At 57.5% G+C, this 15,276-nt stretch overlaps 2 protein-coding genes and 1 long non-coding RNA gene across 6 annotated transcripts in view; 1 reads left to right on the forward strand and 2 right to left on the reverse strand.

The window, feature by feature from the left end:
- Positions 1 to 4,745, reverse strand: LOC142057377 (gap junction gamma-1 protein-like). Of its 3 annotated transcripts, none has more exons than XM_075093271.1 (3): positions 4,561 to 4,745; positions 1,038 to 2,245; positions 1 to 919 (listed from the first exon to the last, which is right to left on the reverse strand). In XM_075093271.1, exons 2-3 carry the CDS (start codon positions 2,218 to 2,220, stop codon positions 912 to 914), a joined length of 1,191 nt encoding a protein of 396 aa, XP_074949372.1. In that variant the 5' UTR covers positions 2,221 to 2,245; positions 4,561 to 4,745; the 3' UTR covers positions 1 to 911. The 3 variants fall into 3 exon arrangements, with proteins under 3 accessions (XP_074949372.1, XP_074949375.1, XP_074949374.1); XM_075093274.1 differs by having other exon boundaries at positions 4,557 to 4,745; XM_075093273.1 differs by lacking the exon at positions 4,561 to 4,745 and adding an exon at positions 2,370 to 2,462.
- Positions 4,579 to 15,276, forward strand: part of LOC142057378 (uncharacterized) — a 24,962-nt gene continuing 14,264 nt past the window's right edge. Inside the window, exons 1-2 of the long non-coding RNA XR_012660609.1 lie at positions 4,579 to 4,755; positions 5,271 to 5,326. This is a non-coding gene — a long non-coding RNA (uncharacterized LOC142057378). The remainder of the gene's footprint in view (positions 4,756 to 5,270; positions 5,327 to 15,276) is intronic.
- The window catches only part of STK11IP (serine/threonine kinase 11 interacting protein), a 19,653-nt gene continuing 15,795 nt past the window's right edge, over positions 11,419 to 15,276 (reverse strand). The window contains exons 21-25 of one of the 2 annotated variants that reach the window (XR_012660608.1): positions 15,051 to 15,135; positions 14,477 to 14,559; positions 13,559 to 13,694; positions 12,720 to 12,946; positions 11,419 to 12,395 (exon numbers count right to left, since the gene is read on the reverse strand). Coding sequence is in view for 1 of the 2 variants with exons in the window: in XM_075093270.1 (XP_074949371.1) it covers positions 12,255 to 12,395; positions 12,720 to 12,946; positions 14,477 to 14,559; positions 15,051 to 15,135 (536 nt within the window). In the remaining variant the exon portion in view is untranslated. The remainder of the gene's footprint in view (positions 12,396 to 12,719; positions 12,947 to 13,558; positions 13,695 to 14,476; positions 14,560 to 15,050; positions 15,136 to 15,276) is intronic. The other variant, XM_075093270.1, reaches the window with a different exon arrangement.

The following is a 15,276-nucleotide window of genomic DNA, read 5'->3' on the forward strand; positions in this document are numbered from 1 at the left end:
TTCAGTACAAAATGACTCCAGCTTTACTAATATAGATATAAAAAAAAAAAAAAAAAAGAAAAAACAGAGTGACAATCATTTCTGAGTAAAAAACAATGCTACAAAAATCCCTGTGTGACCCAGGCTGAGATGACGAGAAATGCCCTGCTGGCTCCCGGCCATGCAGGGGGTCCTGGCCCCATGGCCAGAGTGGGAGGGGATGGGCTTTGGTCCAAGGGCGGCCGGCCGGGAACGGGACAGAGGCAGCAGGAAGGACAGCCCCTGCCCTCTGCACAGACATTTCCCAGCAGGCCAGCCCCACGGCTCACAGCCCCGTGCCAGGACGCCACGCAGCACGGCCCCCCTGGCACTTTCCGGCAGTGGCGCTGCCAGGACCCTTCCCATCCCCTCCGCTTCAAGCACAACACCAGCTCAGCCCACTGCCCCATAGTTTGGCCCAGCCAGCCGGACCCCCAGGCTTAGCTCCCCTAAACCCCCACACCATGGTGGCAGTACTGGCGTCGCCAGCATGGCCTGCACATGTACAGCACCAGCCAGTGCAGCATCAGGTGGCAGCGGGCATGGGGAGGTGGGAGGAGAAGATGCTGCAGGAAACAGGTGGGAAAGGGGGTGAAACGGGAGACAAGGGGGCACAGATCTGGAGCAGAGATCGGGAGCAAGTATAAAAATGCCAGGGTACACACAATGAGTTTATAAAAACATACAAAAATAAGATATTCCCTTTTTGAAAATTAAGTAGGAATGCCCCCCAAGGCCCCCGTCCCCACCATTGCCCACTGGGACAGGGCTGCCTTGTGAGCCCTGCCGGGCAGGCACACGTCACCCTGCGCCCCATGCTCCTGGCAGGCTGCCCATCTTGTGGTGGCGGCGGCAGCTGCTCCGGCAGACACCACTGTCATCCCTGGTGGCACTCAAAGCCCTGCAGGGAGGAAGAGGCAGGTTAGCACCCACCCTGGGGAGAATGACATCCCCACCCCAGGGGCAGCCCCCCATACTCCCACCCGAGCCAGCCAGATCCCTCCTACTCCCTGGCTCACCTGTGGTCCTCTCACAGGCAACGGTCCCCTTCTCGTGGGCGAGGTTGAGGCGGTTCTGCTCGGCGGCGATGCCATTGGCCTCGGGGCTGCTGCTGCGGGTAGGGCTGGGGGGCTGCGGGGGGGGCTGGAGGTGGAAGGCCACCTCCAGGTGCTCCTGGGCCAGGCGCAGGTGCTCACGGAGCCGGTCCAGCTCGTGTGCTGGGGGAACCCCAGCCAGGGAGAAGTGCCCCGCTGCCGCCACCTGGGCCAGGCTCTCCCGATAGTCCAGCTTGCCGTTGGGCAGTGGGGCTCGCGGTGGTTCCTTCTTCAGTGAGTGGTAGGTGGGAGGCGCGCTGGAGGCTTTCTTGGGGTACTGCGGTGCGGGGCTGCTGCCAGCTGGGAGCTGGGGGCCGTCGGGCTGGCTCAGGGCATCCCGGATGCGCCCTACACCAAGGTGCACGAGCTCACAGAGGTTGAGGAAGAGGCAGAGCCCACTGACAGCATACATGATGAGAAGGAAGATGGTCTTCTCGGTGGGGCGGGAGACAAAGCAGTCGACGGTGTGCGGGCAGGGGCTGCGGCTGCAGACGTAGGAAGGGCTCACCTCGAAGTGGTACAGCAGGTACTGACCGAAGAGGAAAGCTGTCTCCAGCAGCGAGCGGCACAGCAAGTGCAGGACATAGGCACGCATCAGCCCGTCCTGCTTGATGCGGCGCCGGCCATCATGCTTCTCTCCACCCTCTGGGCTCTTCTCTTTCTCCACCTCAATCTCCTCAAAGATCATGGGGTCTTCTTCATTATCATCCTCTGCCTCCTCGTAGTCCCGCCCAGCTCCCCGGCGCACCACTGGCATGCGTACCTGCCGGGCTGCCGGTGCCCGGCGCCGCGAGGACTCAGGCATGCGGGCAATGCGGTGCATGGCAAAGCCCAGGTAGAGCACCGATGGTGTGGCCACCATGATGATCTGGAATATCCAGAAGCGGACGTGGGAGAGTGGGGCAAAGGCATCATAGCAGACATTCTCACAGCCCGGCTGCTGCGTGTTGCAGACAAACTTGCTCTGCTCATCGTAGTAGATGGACTCGCCCCCTACAGCCGTCAGCACGATGCGGAAGACGATGAGGACCGTCAGCCAGATCTTGCCCACGAAGGTTGAGTGGTTGTTAATCTCCTCCAGGAGCCGTGTCAGGAAACTCCAGCTCATCCTGGCCAGGCAGTTGGCTCAGACCCTGCGGGGAAGGGGCAGGCAAACAGGCACTGAGCAAATCTACATCCACCTCACCAAGCTGCCCCAAACCACCAGCTGCCACCCCAGCTCTGCCCCTCTGCCAGCACTGATGTCCATTCCCTTACCCACAGGTCCACAAACACAGCCCAGCACCAGTAGCCATCTCCCCAAAACTCCATCCCCTCCCCAGCACCGCCTTCCTGTGCTCCCATCCACATCCTGCTCCCGCCCCACCACCAGTCAGGTGGGTGGAGGGGACCTGGGGAGCAGGGGAAAGGCTGGGACGTCCCTGTCCCCTGCAGGACACATCTGGGGGAAGAGTCAGCACAGCCACAGAGAGTGTAAACACGGCAGCATGTGCAGCGCCAGCGAGGGAGGGCAGGGGACAGAACTGCCTCCTCCACCCCCAGTGCCATGGCACCCATCTGCCACCTGGTCCTGGGCAGGTCCCCAACCAGCGCCACACCCTGTGCCAGCACCCACACCCTCCTATGGGGGTCCATGGGCCCCTGGAGGAAGGCAATGCGCAGGCAGCACGGCAAGGTGCCGGCAGCCCCCCCCGGCCCACAGCAGCTGCCATCCCCAAGCCCCAGCCAAGGGGAGGGCTCTCCTGAGCAGCATCCCGCACCACATGCCCACAAGCCAGGTCCTCTGCACCCTGCAGAGCTCTCCCTCGAAGGTCGGCAGAGATGCAGCATCTCCCTGCCCCACCAAACCTCCACATCATGACCACCCTCCTGCGGGACCCCCACCCCCAATCCTTACAAGCCCCCAAAGCCCGTGGTGGCCAGTGCTCAGAGCACCCTGCAGCCCGACAGCAAGGGCTGGCAGGGGAAGTAGAGCAGGAGGCAGGAGAGTGATGGCGACGGGCAGCATAGGGTGGCCAAAGAATTGCACAAAGTCCAGGCAAAGCAGCTGACACCCGAGGTTGGGGAGGAAATTATGAGGACCACGCTGCACCTCCCAGCCAAAGGGTAGGACACAAGATGAGACACCCTGCTGCCACTGCTGATTTTGGCAGCTTGTGCATGAGCTGATGCACGGGCAGCAGGTGGCAGGGCTGCCCAGGGTGAGCAGAAGGGATGTGTCCCTATGGAGAGTCTCCAGCCTTCCACATGCCTCTCCTGCCCTCCGGCCAGCCCTATCCCATCACCTCCAGCCAGGGCATGTCCCTGGAGATGATGGCTCCTGCTGCACTCACGCCACTATTGTCCAGAATAAGAGGACCTTTTTGGCTTAGCTCAGCCTGCCTCACAAGCAACCTCACCTAAACAGAAAGGCCCCTCCAGCACAAGCACCTGCACCCAGGATCCCTGTGATGGCCTGGTGCTTGGCACAGCCTGCTGAGCTGTGGAAGGTGGCATGAACTGGCACCAGGGACCCAAACACAGCCCATCAGGGCCACCATCCTCCTGTGGTTGAGCAACCTGCAAGGTCTCGTTGCAGCCCTGTCTCCCCAGTGCAAGGCCCTCTCCCCCAGGACCCCACTGGAAGGAAGATGCTTTGTGTCTGCGTTTAGCCCTTGCCTGGCAGCAGTACACCGCCCTGGCCCTAGGGTGAGGGGCTGGGGCAGGGGACAAGACCTGGGTACCAGGCAGGAGTACAGCTGGTCCCCAAGGAAGCTAGGAGCTGGTAAACCCAGGGAAAGCAAAAGCACACACGTGGGCACTGCTGTGGCGGCCAAGGAGAGCTGACATAGGGATGGACTGCAGCTGCAGCAGGCGCAGCCAGGGCAGAACAGACACCCCGCACCCTTTCCCCCTGCCCAGGGCAGGTAGCCAGAGCCCAGCTCTGCCATGGGGACCAACCACCCACCGCCTCCTGGCCACGCCGTGAGTCAGGACCAGCACCACGTGCCTTGGCCAGGCCCTGCACATACATCCCCAGCCCTACCGACCCCAGGTCCCCCTGCCTGGGGCCCCCAAGCCCCTCTGCCCGGCCTGCCCTGCCCAGCGACCCCACCTCCCCAGCCCACATCAGATGAGGGCTCCCTGAGCCCCAGCACCATCGAGCCCACCCCAGGGCTCGGCAGCCCCTGCCTGCCCAGAGACCCCTGTCCCACTGACCCCGGCCAGCCCACCCTGGCACCCACTGACCCCGGCCAGCCTGGGGACCCAGCCCCCAACCCCAGCCTTCCCGGGGTCCCCAGTCCCACCGACGCCGGCCCACCGGGGACCTCCAGCCCTGCTGACCCCCGCCCAGCCTGCGGCCCCAGCCTCCCCGACAACAGCCCCCCAGCCCTCCCGGGATACCGATGCCTGCCCCCGCCCCTGCCCCACCGCCCCCCGCAGACCCCCGCTCCCCGGCCTCACTCACGGCGCGCCGGGACGAGCGGCTCCCGCCGTCAGCGGCGGACAAAGCGGCGGGGCGGCGCGCCGCCGCCTCCCGCCGAACAAAGGGGCCGGGGCCGCCCCGCCCCGCCCCGCGCCCGCCCGCCGGTGGGCACCGACGGACCGCCCCGCACCGACCGACCGACAGCCCCGCACCGACTGACCGCCCGCCCCGCACCGGGTGAGTCAGCCGCCGGGCGGGGCGCTGCCGCCCCCGGCCCCCGCCCCCGGCCCCCCGCCCCCCTTCCCGCCCGCGGCTCGGTGGCCTCAGCCGCGGCAAAACCCCGCTTTCCAGGCAGCCGCCGAAGCCCACCCGTCGCCCCGAGGCTGCTGCCGGCCCCGGCAGCCCCATCCAGCCCGCTGGGGTCTGGTCTTCCTCCCCGCCCTGTACCCCCGGGTTGCTCCGTGGCTCCCCGGCTGCCCCCCACCCCGCCGAGGTGCGAGGCTGAGGCTTCCCCTCGCTGCGGGGAAACGCTCCAGGCCGTCAGTGCGGCTGCAGCCTCGGGGTGGTGGCCCGGCCTCGAGGGCCCTGGCTCACTGGCTCATCCTCGGAGTGTTCAGGGATGAGCAACACCATCCGAAGGAGCACTAGTGAGCCTGGCCACAGGGGAGAGGTGGGAGCTAGCGCTCCAGCCATGAAAGTCGCCTGCACAATAGCCTCCTTTCCCTCATAACCCCAAATTCTTCCTCTCCCAGGGAAGAGAAAGAGAGAGGGTGGAAGAAAGGAGGGACCTGGTTGCATCACAGGAGAGGTGGGCCCACATGCATTGGGATCGTGGAGCAAAGTGTGCCTGTGTGGTGGTAATGTGCTTCAAATCTTTCGAAGCATGTGCTGCTTCTCATGCCCCAGGCCAGGTCCCTGCAGCAGGACCAGAGCTGAGCATGCAGCACCTCCAAATGTGCCCTTAGAGAGCAACCACTGCTCATCCTGGGCAAAAGCACCGCTCTGCCAAGGCCAGAGGGATGGCAGCGGTGGCTTTGAGTCACCACCCTGGAGCTGTGGTCTGTCCCCTCTGCAAGGGCACCCCGGCCACTCACTTTCTGCACTGCTAAAATTGGCTCTGGGTGTTTCTATTAGAGCTGAGTCCCCACGCTGGGCCAATCACGCCTGTGACGTCCTGAGCAGAGCACCCTGTCCTCATGCCCTTGTGTGGGGATGGGGAGGGACACCGGGCTGCCTTGTGCAACCTGAATAGTTGGGGGGAAGTGGGTGCCTGCGTAAGCTGGTGAGACACTGCTTCTCCCCACTGAAACACGTGCTCCCTTCTGCAGAAGGGTTTCCACAAGCAGGCACGGGTGGGTGCCGCACCTCCGCCCACCCCCTGTGTCAGCGCTGGGGGCTGGCTGCAGGAGGGCTGAGGCCAGGCAGCTGGGGCAAGGAGCGGGGTGGGAAGCGCAGCTGCTGCATCCGGTGCGGGTTTTTGATTATTCTGGGCCCACTGAGTAATGGCAGCCCTTCCACTTCCCTAAGTCCACAAGAGCCACCACAGCACTGCCCCAATGCCTGCACAGCCCAGGCACAGGCTCAGTGCTCTCATACAGGAGGGCAACCGGAGCCCCCCCAGAGCAGCATGCTGCACCCCAGTATGGGTGCAGGTGTGTGCAGAAGAGGAAAGGGGAAAGGGGAAAGGGCCCCCGCTTTGGGCTCTCTTGCTCAGTCCTTCCTTCCCCCTTGGTCATGGATGAGTCCTTCCCAGGTGACAGCTTCAGCCATATGGAGGGAGAGCTGCAGCAGAAGGAAGGGGATTTGACCTGGCCATGAAGAAACACTTTCTGTTGAATCCTGCCCCCACAGATGCAACTGAACCATTAGCATTCCTGGAAGGGGAAATGCCTGTTGTAGATCCAGCAACATGCTCTGAGAGCAACCCCTGGGCACAGTCTCCATCCCAAGGCAGGAACAACAGGTGGAGGTGGATGTAAGGAGACAGCAAGCCAAGCACAGAACCTCAAGCTTTTAGAAGGATGCAGAGAAGCGTCCGGGGCCCAGATGGGAGGGAGGGAGCCTGGGCTGCAGCCAGGTGACACAGAGAGGTGGGAACAGAGCAAGGGGCTGTTGGCACGAGGGTCATGTCCTAGCCGGCTGGGGAAGGCAAGCAGCACAAAGCCTATGTTGCACCTCCTGCTCTTGCCAGGCAGTTAAAGTGGCTTGGGGTTTTCTTTCCCCACAGTGACCACTAGTTTTTCAGCACTACCAGGTCTTGCCTCCAGCCTGGCTTCACCCCCAGGCAGCCGAGCAGTTTGCCAGGGGTAAGGGACCTACATGACCCTTTGACTCTGGTATTCAGTGCATTAAGGACAAGCCCCTATAGCAGCCTCATGTTAAACTGGAGGGCGTGACCCACTGAAGCACTGAAAACCCAGGCCACTGCACCCAGAACGAAGCCGCTTGCTGGGCCCAGGCCAGGTACAGCTGCCGCAGCAGCAGCATTTTTCTGCAGCACAGCTCAGCCCAACCCACGCCTTGGCTGCAGGGCAGAGCTTGCCTCAGGAGGCCAGGCCCAGAGGCTGGTATCCAACACCCGCCATGGACAGGCTTTACTGTGCTTGCCAGTGTCTGGCCACTGGCATCAGAGCCCTCCCATTTCCCCTAAGACAGTGCCCTGCATGTCCGCAGGCTCTACCCTCATCTTGAGCTTGCAACACCCAAGTGCCTGCAGAGGCATCACCCTTTTAGCCTGGAGCAGAGGGCAAACCCACAACAGCCAGGAAACGAAGGCGGTGGGCAAAGGGTGTTGCCCACCCTCATCCTTTCCCACATCAGCTGAGGCTGACAGAGCCCAGGCACATCATGGACAGGAAGGATGTGTAAGACCAGCAGCCTTGCAGGGTCCGGCTCAGAGATGAGCTTTGCAGAGGAAACAGAAGCACTGTCACCAACCACAAAAACTAGGATTAGCCCCAAACCACTAAGTCTGTGGGGCAGAGGACAGAGCTGGAGTGAGTGTGTGGGACATGGCAGGGTGGCTCACAGCGTGGTGAGAGCAGGGGAGCCAGTAATCAAGGACATACGGCTGAGGGGGAATGTAAGTGTAGGGATAAGGAGAACATCCACTGCTGAGACAAACACTAGAGCTCAGGAGGGGTATGGCAAGAGCTCCCACAGGCAGCCCCTACTCACTGCTCAGCCACAGCGCCACGATGGAAGCACCCTTGGGGACTCCACCGCCAGACCGTGCCTCGGCTGCAGGACACAGGGTGCCAGGGAGGGCGTGGGGCCCAGTCGGCTCTCATTAGCAGCCTCAGTTCCTGCTCTAATCAATAGGGCAGGACAGACTTGGCCCTGCTACAGCTGCCACTGATTCTGGGGATGACAGCAGCACGGCAGATGGTGGGGCCAGGCGCCCCAGGTATGTTTGCTGTGGGGCGACATGGACCCTGCCCAGCTGGTGCTCAGCAGCGAGAGGAGGAAGGGGCGAGCTAGCTCCACCCTTCCTGAGCGGGCCGCAAGGCGGGCAGGCCTGCAGGTGGGCAGCGCCAGTCCTCGGCAGCAAACACACTCTTCCCAGGTTAAACAACTTGGCTGGCACTGAGACAGGGAGCAGACGGCTCTATTCAGGACTGTTTGTCCTCATACAGGACAGCTCCATGACTAGCTTAATAACCTTCTGATAACAGGCAAAGGCACGCTCCATTGCAGGAGCACAAAGAGCAATAACTGTCCCCTGTAACACTAGCTGAGGGAAGGCTGGAATGGCTTCAAAATAGAGTCCCCCTTCCCTTTCCCCCCTGCTTGATTGTGAAGCACAGTGAGGGGTGCATGGCACAGCCCCTGCTCACCTCCCTCCTGCTAGGGTCTCCTTCCCACTTCCTGAGTGCTGACTTCTGCCGGCACTCCAGTACCGCATGTGGCACTCAAGCCCAGCCTGTGGTCACTGCTTGTCCCCTGCCAGCCAAGCTGGAGGGCAGCTCAAAGGGAAGGGGTTTACACGGCCCTGGGCCGTTGCTTTGTAAACTGGATAAGGAGTGTTGGCACCCACAGGAGGGATGAAGCTGGCCAGGCAGGTTCACGAGCTGCAGGGAACACGTGCCCTTTGCTGCTGCGCCTCCAGTCCCCTGGAGATGAGGCCAGGCGGCATATTCTGCTGGATGTAAATGACCACTCCCTCCAGTCACCCAGTTTGATTAGAAACAAGGCTTCATTAGTTAAACATAGTGCAAGGGCACTGACAGCTAACCCACAGACTATACATGCTCAAGGCAGTACTGAGCACAGTACCACAAGGGTGGAGACACAGAGTGGGAAGCAGTGAACTAGCCAAACCCGTGACTGAGGCATCATTTTCATTGACAAGTTGAACAGCAAAGTAAGGCAAGGCTGGTGTGTGCCTGTGGAAAAGTGGTGGTAGTTTCAGGCTCATAGCAATGGCCAGCCTGAAGTCTGAGCCCACAGGTGCCTGGGGCTGCCTGCAGCCTGTCTCCAGAGCCCTGTAGCCACCCTCCAGCTACACACACCTCAAGAAGAGCCTGCTCCAGGCAGATGAAGGCAGGGAAACGCTGAGATTCAGACCAGCCTTACTCCATGCCAGCAGCTGAGCTCTGGAGCCAAGTGCACTGAGAAAAGGAAAGGGGAAGGAGAGATAAAAATTGAGAGTGTCTAAGAGCACAGCTGGGGGACTGCATGCTCAGAGCTGTGGCAGGCAAAAGACAGCTGCAGCTGGTTCAACAGATGTCACACCTTTCCGCAAACCCTGGCTCTCCTATGCAGTTCATGTTCCTGCACAGCCATCAGCTGGGGCTGCCTGCAGTGCCGGAGTGAAGGAGCAGGTCAGGGAATCCCTAGCGCACACCCAGCTGATGCAATAAGGCCAGTTATTCCTAACACTGCGAGGAGCGCCACAGCAAAATGTTCATGATCACAAATGAACCACAAAGGGGTTAAGCTGGTAACAACCAGGACAAAACCCTAGGGGAAAACAAAGCAAGTGTTTCATTAGGAGGCAGGAGACAGGTTGTGGCAGCACCTGTGAGCTTCCCTGTCAGCAACTGGAGGAATGCAGAAGAGCAGGGAGCTGTTAACAGGACCAAGAGGCTAGTGCTGAGCTGAAGCCACAGACCTGCAGAGGTGTACAGCAAGGAGCAGAAGCAAAAGAGTAGTCACTGCTGCAGTAAAGACCAGGAAGAGCTTGGAAAGAGCTATGGCCAGGCATACAACTGAAACCATTGGTTCTGGCAGTCAGCACTTTGTCAGGCCACTCAACAAACACCCAGACACTGGCATGGCAGAGCAAAGGTGCAGCTCGGCTAAGATGGAAAAAGCGAGCTCCAGGGATGGACTTTCTCAGGGGATCAGCTTACACAGAAGAGACATCAACAGCTGGTCCAATAATTCCAATTTTGACTCTTACCCTTTGTGAAAGAGGTAGCTATAGAAGGTGAACACAGTACTTACACAAGCTCCTTAAATGGCAAGATGAAGACAGAAAACCGTTACTGGTCTTAACTGGCTCACCTCTCTCTGACTCCATCCCCCAGACAAAGCGCTAGGTGCTGGCACTGCTTCCACTGAGCTCACTCCCGCTTGTGATCTGAGATCGCTCCAAAGGAACAGAGAGCAGCAGCCATATGCCCATTTAGGAAGAGGGGAGAAAGTGGAATGCATTGTGACATCTGCCTCAAGACAGTATAGATCTTGTCAATCAAGTCCATAGAGGGCTAGATAAAAATATCAACGACCTCAGGCCTTCAGCAGCTCAACTGCTTCTGGAAATGACAGGAGAAAGTCTAATCGTATAGCAATTCCAAGAAAGCATCCAACTGCACACTGTGAGGTGGCCTTCAGACCACTGCGAAGTATGGAAACTGAACTTCCTGCTCTGCTAAGCCTATGAGGATGGCATAGCTGGGTTTGAGCAGGGAGGGAAACTTTATCTGTCCAGGTGAGACTGGAACAGCAGGATGCTGTGGGACCCAGACACTGCTGTTTTCTGTAAGAAAGAAGCTGAAGCCACAGACACCAGCTTAGGGAATGTGGAAGGTTTGGATGTCATAGAGACTGTTGCAAAGAGCCGCCGTGCTCGGTATCCAAAGAACAGGCATAAGGTTACTGTATAACAAATACATGTCTTTAAAGAAATCAAAATCACCTCACCATAAAATAGAGGTTTTCTCACTAAGGATTCAGCAGTCAGGAAACTTGCCCTGAAACTCTGTTGAATGCTCATAGAAAGACAGAGACACTGCTCTGGGAAAAGCAACCATCAGTAAAGCTCCCTGCTTAGGGTATCAGATCCCACCTGGCAGCACCTTGATGTAAGAGGCCCATTTCTGCTCACCCCAACAGGGAGCTTCAACTGCATTGAAACACCACGTACAGCATCTCCACTTGCTCTTCACTGGGCAGGGTGCAGAGACCCTGTGACACAGCAAGCCCAGGCCAGGCAGCAGCATTTTTTCAGCTGCATTTAACTCCATGCAGAAGAGGTTGAGACAAGGTAACACCTGGTACAGAGAAAAGCCTGGGGGCAGGTACTCCCACCTCCACAGCAGCAACAGCTCCTGTGAGAGGCATGCCTCTGAGGGCCTGTACAGCCAGTAAGCAACTTGCTGGTGCTGGAAGCCCACAGGATGCTTACCTGAGGGCAACTGTCACAGGAGAACAGCACAACAGTAGCTGCCATCAGCCTAATCCTGCCTGGGCCTTGTTCCTTGGTTGCTGCTTGGGAGCCAGGCAGGTGGAGATTAGTCTAGCAGCCCATCAGCACCCACCTGGAACAGGAGGGGGAGAACAGCTCAAGCCCTGTGAGATGTTGGGGAACCCCTGAGGCTGCTGCAAAGCTAGTATGCAAGGCCTTACAAAGGTATTACAGCAGTGCAAGAGGATGAAACAAGGAAAACGTGACAATTCAATAAATATAAGCTTTTATTACAATAGAAAATAGTAAAACTCATGTTAAAATAGACTCTTGCTTTTGGACTGCTCAGAAAAGCCTAAGCCTCACTTTTACCTGGCAGTGTCGACCAGGGTCCTGATCCCTAAGTGATGAGCAACACATCTCTGTGCTAAGAGCCTCACAGCTCCTCCCACCCTAGTGACAGTGAAAGACTATAGCAGCAGACGGAGCCATGCCCTGCCAGGCAGGCAGGTAAGGGCTCTCTGTGGCGTTATTAGTACAACATGCTTCATCCCCTTGTGCAGTCAGGCTTCTGTCTCAAGCAGGCAGCTTTAGGGAAACCGTGGACAAGAGGGAGGGGGAGGAAAAGAAAAAAAAAAAAGGTCAGCAGCAGATAATGCCAGCTGTTCTGAGACAGCTAGGAAGGCAGCAGATACACCTGCTAGAAAGACCACAGCACCCAACTGCGTCAGGCCTGCCGTTTGCCTAGCACCACTGCACGTCCTGCTGAACATGCTCTGGCCTGGCTCCCCTCTTCCTTCAGTAACATTCTACATGACCCTGAGGGAGACTTGCAGACACTGCCAAGTTAAAACTCTGTAGCTTATGCAGTATTCCAGGGAACACCCTCCACCTCCTCCTTCCACGGCCAGCCCAGTGCAAGTGACTGTGCAGTCTGGACCATTGTGTGCTCCCCTCCTCACCAAAAAGGGCCAGGGGCAAGAGTAGAGTAGAAAGCAGAGGCCACAGGACAGCAAGGTCAGATGGAAGTGGGAGACACTTGTGCATCATTGTCAGCGCAGCAGCACTCTTGACTCCAGGTCCCACCCGCCTACAGCCGGTGGGCTCACTCCAGTCCCTCGTACACAGCCTTCCGTAGCTCGATTGAGAACATTTCCTCCCAGGGCCCACGGATCCACTCCACCAGCTCTACCAGGAGCTCAGGGCACTCTGTGCGGATGTGCCAAGTGCTCTCCACCTTCAGCACCTGGGAGGGAGGAAAGAGAGGGAGGTAGATGAGCAGGGCCTAGCTTCAAAGGCACCGATGAGCTCTGAGCCGCTATTCCCCAGTGCAGCTGCCAGCTCCAACCCAATTCCTAAGTGACACCCTCCTCCCCCTCCGCTGCCAGCAGTGGAAGTGTCCCTGCATGACTTTTGTACAGCAACAATTTGCTGTGCTCCCTGCCTCTGTGGTGCAAGGCCCCAGATTAGGATGGGAGATGACAGCCCCAAGACACTCTTGGCAGGAACAGGATCTGTGCACGATCCAGCCCCCAGCATCTTGTGTGCCTCATGACCTACTCCTGGTTACCTCATCATAAAGCATCAGCTTGATGTCACAAGGACAGAGGCGATAGGTTATAACATTGCTAATACTGCTGATTGGCTGCTTTTCCTTCAACTGGATGTTGCTCCTAGGAGGCATTTCTGCCTCATGGTCTTCATCCAAGGAGGGCTGCACCTGCCACTGGTGATTCTCCTCCAGCAGAAACAGCATGCTTCGGGTGCTCAGCAGGGTTACAGGGAAAGCAGATGCCCCTAAAAGGATATGAGGGAATAGGAGAGGCTTTGCTGAGGGCCTGAGTCACCACAGAACCAGCTTTGCTTTTCATTCCTCCCCTAGGGAAATCCTTTCCAGCAACAGTAACGGGGTGAACAGCCTTATCCAGCTTCCTGACTGAAGAGGGGGAGCAGGATATCTAAATGAGGCTGAGCTTATCCAAGCTCATTGCAGGAGCATGCATGTAAAAGACTACCTCCCAGCAAGCCTTGTCCAGCTTATGTCCTCATGTGAGGCAGGAAAAGACACTTCAGTCCTTCGACCTCTTAAACAACACTTTACTACTCCTTAGTTAAAAGTCAGCAGCTCCAGCTAGAAGGCCGCCTTTTTTGGCCTGAATTCGTCTGGCAGCAGATATCTGGTAGTTGGAACAGAGAGCACACACATAAAGTTTAATACCAAGTTGGTATGTGTCATAAGTATGGCAAGAAGCAAATAGTTTTGCTAAGCTGTAGGGAGCGTAAACATCATCCAGCTGATTTCAGTGGATGCAAAAGAAAAGCACTAGAACTTGGGCGTAAGTCAGATGCACAGAAATAGGGAACCACTAGCAGAGCTGGCTGAGGTCACAGGGGATCACAAGCTCCTACAGCAACATGTTGCTTTTCTTGTCACATCTCACTCTTGGGAATTAGTAGGAATATCAGAAATGGGAAGTTTAATTAGTCTTGTCTGCTTGACAGTGAGGCCTCAGCTGGAACTGCGTCCAGTTTTGGGCACCATACTCTAAAAAAGGAGAAAAAACGTAGGGTAAGAAAAACACACGTGAAGCTCTCTCTCCCCCAGGCTATTTGTTCGGCTTGCAGAGACCAGTAAACAAGCTTCCCAAAGATTCCTCCTCATTCTTGTTCACCCACACCTCCCCAGTGGCCAATGGTGAAGCAGGATGCAAGAGCAGTAACAAATTGGGTCAGAATGTGACTTAACAGCTAAGTTGATTTTTTCAGTGTCCCAAGCAAGGAAGAAATGGGAATTGTTCAGTGAAGACTCAAATCCCAGGTTTAGCACATTTGGCCCTCAGCAAGCCCTAGTACAGAACATGGTAGTCTCCAGCAGGCTGCTCCTGTCCTACCGACTGAAGTTCCAGACATCTGGTTCTGTTTTCCCAAACCGAGGAGCCTTTCAGCTCCTCACACAAACAAGCTGTGTGTATAACCCCTCAGCTTCCCCTCAGCTCAGGGCAATGATCCAGCCCTTAGATTATTTCCAGCTTCTCAGTGGCCATTCTGAGTTGTCACCAAACCTGGTGTGCAAGACCAGCTGCTCCCTAGAGCCTGGACTTCCACATCAAAAAGGGCTGCAAGACTCACTGGATATATAGGAAGAAGCATGTTGCTATCCTACATGTCCCAGCACTCAAAAAAAAAAAAAGCAGCCCTCACCCATGCCCTCGCCCTATCTCTACTGCAGCAGCCCAGCTCTGTTCCCACTGGCTGTACACTAAAAACACAAGCACGAAAGTAGACAGCACAAGGCGTGGGACACCTGGCCACCAAGATCTCCTGTACCTTGGATCAGGTAGGCCAGCAGGTAGAAGAAACAAGTGTCATTTGCAGCTGCAGAATCTGTGGTCTTGGAGTCCAGCAGAGGCCTAGAGGAGATACAACAGCAGGCTGATCAAGGAATCGCTCTGTTTCCAGTCTAGGCTTGCTGTGAGCTAGCTGCTGATCACTGTCCTCTTGAGGGTGGGAGGAATCCATCTCTTCTAGATGTTGCAAAATTCCTCTCTTTCCTGTTACTCTGCCCACCACCTTGCCAGCTAGGAACCAAAGGCTTCTCACAAGGGAGGAGGCAATTCTGTGCCTTCCCCTTGTCCTCCCTCCATTATATTCTGCTCAGGCTTCTCCAGGAAAGCTGGAGTTGCCCAGCCTGGCTCAGTCCATGACACCCCTTTGCCTGCTCACCCCCTGTGCAGCAGGCACCTAAGCTAGCTGCCTTAAACCTGTAATGTCGGCCTGGCTGCCAGTCCAGTGGTGCCTCTTCATGTGCTGCCCTGTTTTGAGCACTATGCTTCTTCGGCACTGCTGGACAAGCAGACATCTCTTCTATCCGAAACCCCAACCTTTCAGAGGCTGTTCTTACCATAGCCAATGCTGTGGATTCATTTCCACAGTGGGGATTTCCTTCACCTTACTCCTGTGCTTAGCAGGCAGCTCTTGCATGAGATCTAAAGAAGGGGAGAAGGCAGATGTCTTTTATTGCAAGCCCAAGGGCAGTACACGACAGCTCAGGATGGTTCTCTAGCCTACACAGGAGCACTGGAAGTTATGATGCCAGTGCGGTTTTCCCCCAACTTTTTTCTGAGCTG

The sequence above is a fragment of the Phalacrocorax aristotelis genome, chromosome 5 (genome assembly GCF_949628215.1).
Source record: "Phalacrocorax aristotelis chromosome 5, bGulAri2.1, whole genome shotgun sequence".
Classification (NCBI taxonomy): domain Eukaryota; kingdom Metazoa; phylum Chordata; class Aves; order Suliformes; family Phalacrocoracidae; genus Phalacrocorax; species Phalacrocorax aristotelis.

What these genes read in the sequence shown, in the direction of transcription:
- LOC142057377 (XM_075093271.1), bottom strand. Translation starts at nt 2,220, where the DNA reads ATGAGCTGGAGTTTCCTGACACGGCTCCTGGAGGAGATTAACAACCAC.